At 37.4% G+C, this 4,371-nt stretch overlaps 1 protein-coding gene across 1 annotated transcript; it reads left to right on the top strand.

Annotated features, from left to right (window-relative positions):
• The first annotated feature begins 380 nt into the window (after window positions 1–380).
• LOC103433732 (phospholipase A1 PLIP1, chloroplastic-like) lies at window positions 381–3,389 on the top strand. The gene is made up of 6 exons (XM_070820263.1): window positions 381–1,194; window positions 1,299–1,358; window positions 1,390–1,533; window positions 1,889–1,948; window positions 2,059–2,478; window positions 2,734–3,389. The coding sequence occupies exons 1-6, from the start codon at window positions 583–585 to the stop codon at window positions 3,115–3,117; spliced, it is 1,680 nt and encodes a 559-aa protein (XP_070676364.1). The 5' UTR covers window positions 381–582; the 3' UTR covers window positions 3,118–3,389.
• The last annotated feature ends 982 nt before the right edge of the window (window positions 3,390–4,371 follow it).

The raw sequence follows: 4,371 nt of genomic DNA, 5'->3' as shown, positions 1-4,371 counted from the left end.
TTCATGTCTGTTATAACCGACAGGAAATCTGACACATTTAAAAAAAATCTGGCCAACCCACTAGCTTAGTCCTCGGTTGGAGACTATTTTCGACCCTTTAGACCCTTTGGTTGGAGATGGCCTAAGGGTGTTGCCACAGACTTGCAACCTTTTAGATTGAATCTATGAAGCAAAGCCTAATCATACTTCTGCTGATGAATTAAAATGCCACTAGTTCTTGAACCACACGAATTCCCATAAAGTGATAAAGTAGTCTCAAAACTGATGTGGACTCGTGACTAAATAACTTCTTCCCCTTGCTGTACTTGGAAACGAAAAGCTAATGTCCAAAAGCAATTAGACAAAGCTGTGAAGGATGGCTTCAAGGCAATCCATTGAAATCAACCACCAAATCGTTGACATTATATCGTTCATTTTGAATTGATCGTCTTATCCATAGCTTACTAATTCGCTTTGTATACAACGCTAGTTGTTTTCTAATGTTTTCGTTGTAATCAAGGAGCAAGTAGCTGACTTTGGTGTGCTTAACTGCTTATAAAAGTCCATTTCCATACGTTTCTTCAGTTCCCGTTCTGCACAACCATGGAGTGCTCTTCATTTACTTTTCCGGCCTTTCCTCCTTCCTCAACTCTAAGGCCAAAAGACATCTTCAAAGAGCGCATTCGTGTCCGAAGTTTTTACTCAGTTAACCATCTTTGTCATTGCATCAACCGCATCCATGCCGTGCCATCAAAATTACCACACAGCAACTGTTCCATTGTCCCAAATCAGCTTAGATCATTTTTGTTTTGCTCGAACACGAGTAAGTATATGAAAATGCAGGCTAGCATGAATATGATGGGGAAGTTCGGTGAGGGTACTAGTGATCAAGGGGCGGAAATAAAGGGAGCGAATTGGATGGGGGGGCTTGTGGCACTTGGTGAACTGTGGAACAATATTTGGGAGCAAAAAGAGGTTGCGGGCGAAGACAACGCTCACCATGAGGGTGAAAACGATGGTTGTGGAAGTGGTGGAGAGGAGGGTAGTTGTGTGGAAAGTTGTAGTTTAGAAGAAAATGATGGAGAAATGATAGACAGATCATACGATCCTGAATCTTTCTCGAGGTTTTTGGTTAGGGTACCATGGTCAGACACTAAGTTATTTTCTAAGCTAGCCTTCTTGTGTAACATGGCCAGTGTGATACCAGAGATCAAGGTATGTTTTCGTTAATCATGTACTTTCCACACAGATTTACATTCCAAATTTACTTAAGTCGAGCATTTAATCATTTTCCATTTGCAATACTAATGCGCATGCAGGCCGAGGATTTGAATATATACTATGGCCTACAATTTGTAACATCTTCATTAGAAAAGAAAGCAGAAGTAGCTTGTTTTATGGAAAGGTTCAACAATGACAAAAGTACTTGCAGCAGCAAGTGAAATGGAAAGACAAGAGATGGAAAATGACCTTAGATCACTCCACTACTCCTCGCCTTGTGAGTGGTTTGTTTGTGATGACTCCAGTACTTCTACTCGTTGCTTTGTGATTCAGGTTATTTCTTATAAGCCCTTCATTCCGGGAGATTTTTCAATGTGACTAGTACACCACGTGTCACTATGAAAATAGTGGGATATGTGTGCTAAAAAGTTAATAACTTAAAAAATAAGATTTCTCATAATTCCTATTAAAACACGTGATGTACCACTTATGTTTCTGTCACAATTAAAAATTTCTCATTTCAATCTTTGTATGACAAGCCTTTACTAACTTTATTTAGCACTAGCTAGCTCTCCAATGGCATTTGTTACATCGTACATACGGTTCAAATTTTTGAAACAAAGAGATGACGTGCCACAGATTGGTAAATGCCTAGAATGGTAAATTGGTAATCATCCTTCACATGCAGGGAATGGACTCCGTTGCATCCCAGCAGGCATACCTCTTTTTCGAACCCACCAAATTTGAGGTAAGCATAGACATTCAATATATACTCTTATAATATATCTTCAAAGGGAAGAAAATGAGAAATTAACCATTGAAAAACTAGGCCTAGCTAATAGCACCGTCCCTATGTAGGGGACGAATATACGTGTTCACAGAGGAATCTATGAATCGGCACAGGCTATGTACCAGCAATTCATGCCGGAAATATTGGAACACTTACATAGAAACGGTGAACTCGCAAAGCTTCAATTTACTGGCCATTGTCTTGGAGGAAGCATTGGTCTTTTAGTCCACATGATGCTCCTCACTAGGAAGGTTGTGAAACCCTCTACTCTTTTGCCAGTTGTCACATTTGGATCACCATTTGTGTTCTGCGGAGGCCACAAATTACTTGACCCACTAGGGTTGGATGCGACTGATCACATCCACTGTGTGATGATGCATAGAGATGTTGTCCCTAGAGCTTTCTCCTGCAAATACCCCAACCATGTGGCTACTCTCCTCAAGCATTTAAATGGTTCGTTTCAGTCACACCCTTGTCTGATAAAAAATGTAAGTACCAGTTTGATAAATTCATAGAAATGGGCTAGCATACTTCAATATCATGTCAATAAGGTGTCGATACCATTGTCAATAACATGTCAATAGTAAAACACGTCCACAGGTTATTGATATGTTGTCGAAAATATAAATATCGCTAAAACCCGTCGCCTAATAAAAGACGGACGTACTGCAAATAGATTTTTGTCTAACTCATAAAATCCTCCATGTTAATAAATCATTTTTTGCTGATGTGTTTTTATCCAGAAGATGCTGTACTCTCCAATCGGAAAACTGTTCATTCTCCAACCTGATGAAAAGTTATCTCCTCCACACCCTCTACTCCCCATGGGGACTGCCCTCTATGCCTTGGACAACACGCAATCTGATTTCTCGTCCGATATCTTTAGGGCCTTCTTGAACTCCCCACATCCACTAGAAACCCTTAGTGATCTAACAGCCTATGGTTCAGAAGGTACAATCTTACGCGATCACGACTCATGCAACTATCTAAAGGCTATGAATAATATCCTAAGGCAACACACAAGGATGGTTGCGAGGAAGGTGAGGAAACAGCGGAATCTCCTGTGGCTGCTGCTTACTTCACCATCTCCACACTGGTCCAACGATGAAGATGAAAGTGGTCTGTAGAGAGCAACAAGTTGGTAACAAGAGATCATACAGAGATATTTAAAAAAAAAAAAAAATCCCTGCATATAAATATAGAGATTCTCATGAGGAATTTATCTCTCTCATCCACTCCCCTAATTTCTCGAACAAAGGCGCAAGTACAATCTACAAAATTTGGTCTATAAGATATTGAGAAGTCAGGTCAATTCAAATGACAGTGAAACTGCATGTATGATAAGATTAAATCTATTCACATCACTCACTGACGAAATTTCCAAGTAAATCTGATAAACAATGCATCGATTCAAGCAAATAAAATTCAAACTTGAAATGGACAATATTATGAAGATATCATGTTAGCTTAACTGCATTCGTGGAAGCGTTGAGATTATAAAGATATCATGTTGGCTTAACATAAGTGTTCATTACTTAGAGACTAATTGGTTAGCAAGGGGCATGATTATAAAAAAGCATTCCCAGCTCACTTGCATCTCACTCTCTGAAATATACAAGCTCATCGGCTCTATTTCTCTATTCTTCTTGTATTCTCTCTCTGCTTTGATTTCTTCTTCAAAACTTACTGATCCACTACTCTTAATATAGTATCATTCGCCTAAGTTAATCGATCTTCCTTTTGTTGTTCGTCTAATATCATTGTGATTCGTACCTTGCACCATTGCTGTTTCAGTTTCTGCAACCAATTTGTGGTTTGAGTGTATTGAGAATATATATATATATATATATATATATATATATATATATATATATCGACTTATTTCTTAGGTTGTATGCTATAACTCATTCAGCACGTTATTCTTCATTAAATTCGTCGTTGAGAGTTGAGTTTCCGTTTAAATTGAAAAAAAATTTGGGCACGAATCCCTAATTTTTGCCATGGATGCAAATTCTATTTTATTTTGAAGCATGAAGCTTGAGATTGGAATATTTTGTACCGTATGATTTGTTCAAAACAAAAACAAGACTACATAAACCATTGACAAAAATAAATAAATTTTACAAAAAAAATTAAATAAATACATTGTATGGAGAACTATATAAACCATCGTCAAGCTAGCATGCATGTTGATTTTCGATCAGTAATGGAGAGCCAAATGGTTCACCAGTCATATTAAGAAGTTATATACATGCACTCAAAATTAAAAAAATTAAAAAAAAATATATGAGAAAATTTAACAAATTAATATCTAAATAAACCATTTATAAAAAAAGTAATAATTAATCTATTAAGATAAACCATAATTATTGGCAGAAAAA

The sequence above is a fragment of the Malus domestica genome, chromosome 04 (assembly GCF_042453785.1).
Source record: "Malus domestica chromosome 04, GDT2T_hap1".
Taxonomy (NCBI): domain Eukaryota; kingdom Viridiplantae; phylum Streptophyta; class Magnoliopsida; order Rosales; family Rosaceae; genus Malus; species Malus domestica.
This window is presented reverse-complemented; position numbering and strand designations above follow the sequence as displayed.

What these genes read in the sequence shown, in the direction of transcription:
- LOC103433732 (XM_070820263.1), top strand. Translation starts at nt 583, where the DNA reads ATGGAGTGCTCTTCATTTACTTTTCCGGCCTTTCCTCCTTCCTCAACT. An exon ending in GTGTGATACCAGAGATCAAG is followed by an intron (nt 1,195 to 1,298) that starts GTATGTTTTCGT and finishes ATGCGCATGCAG; the next exon opens with GCCGAGGATTTGAATATATA. An exon ending in TCGAACCCACCAAATTTGAG is followed by an intron (nt 1,949 to 2,058) that starts GTAAGCATAGAC and finishes GTCCCTATGTAG; the next exon opens with GGGACGAATATACGTGTTCA.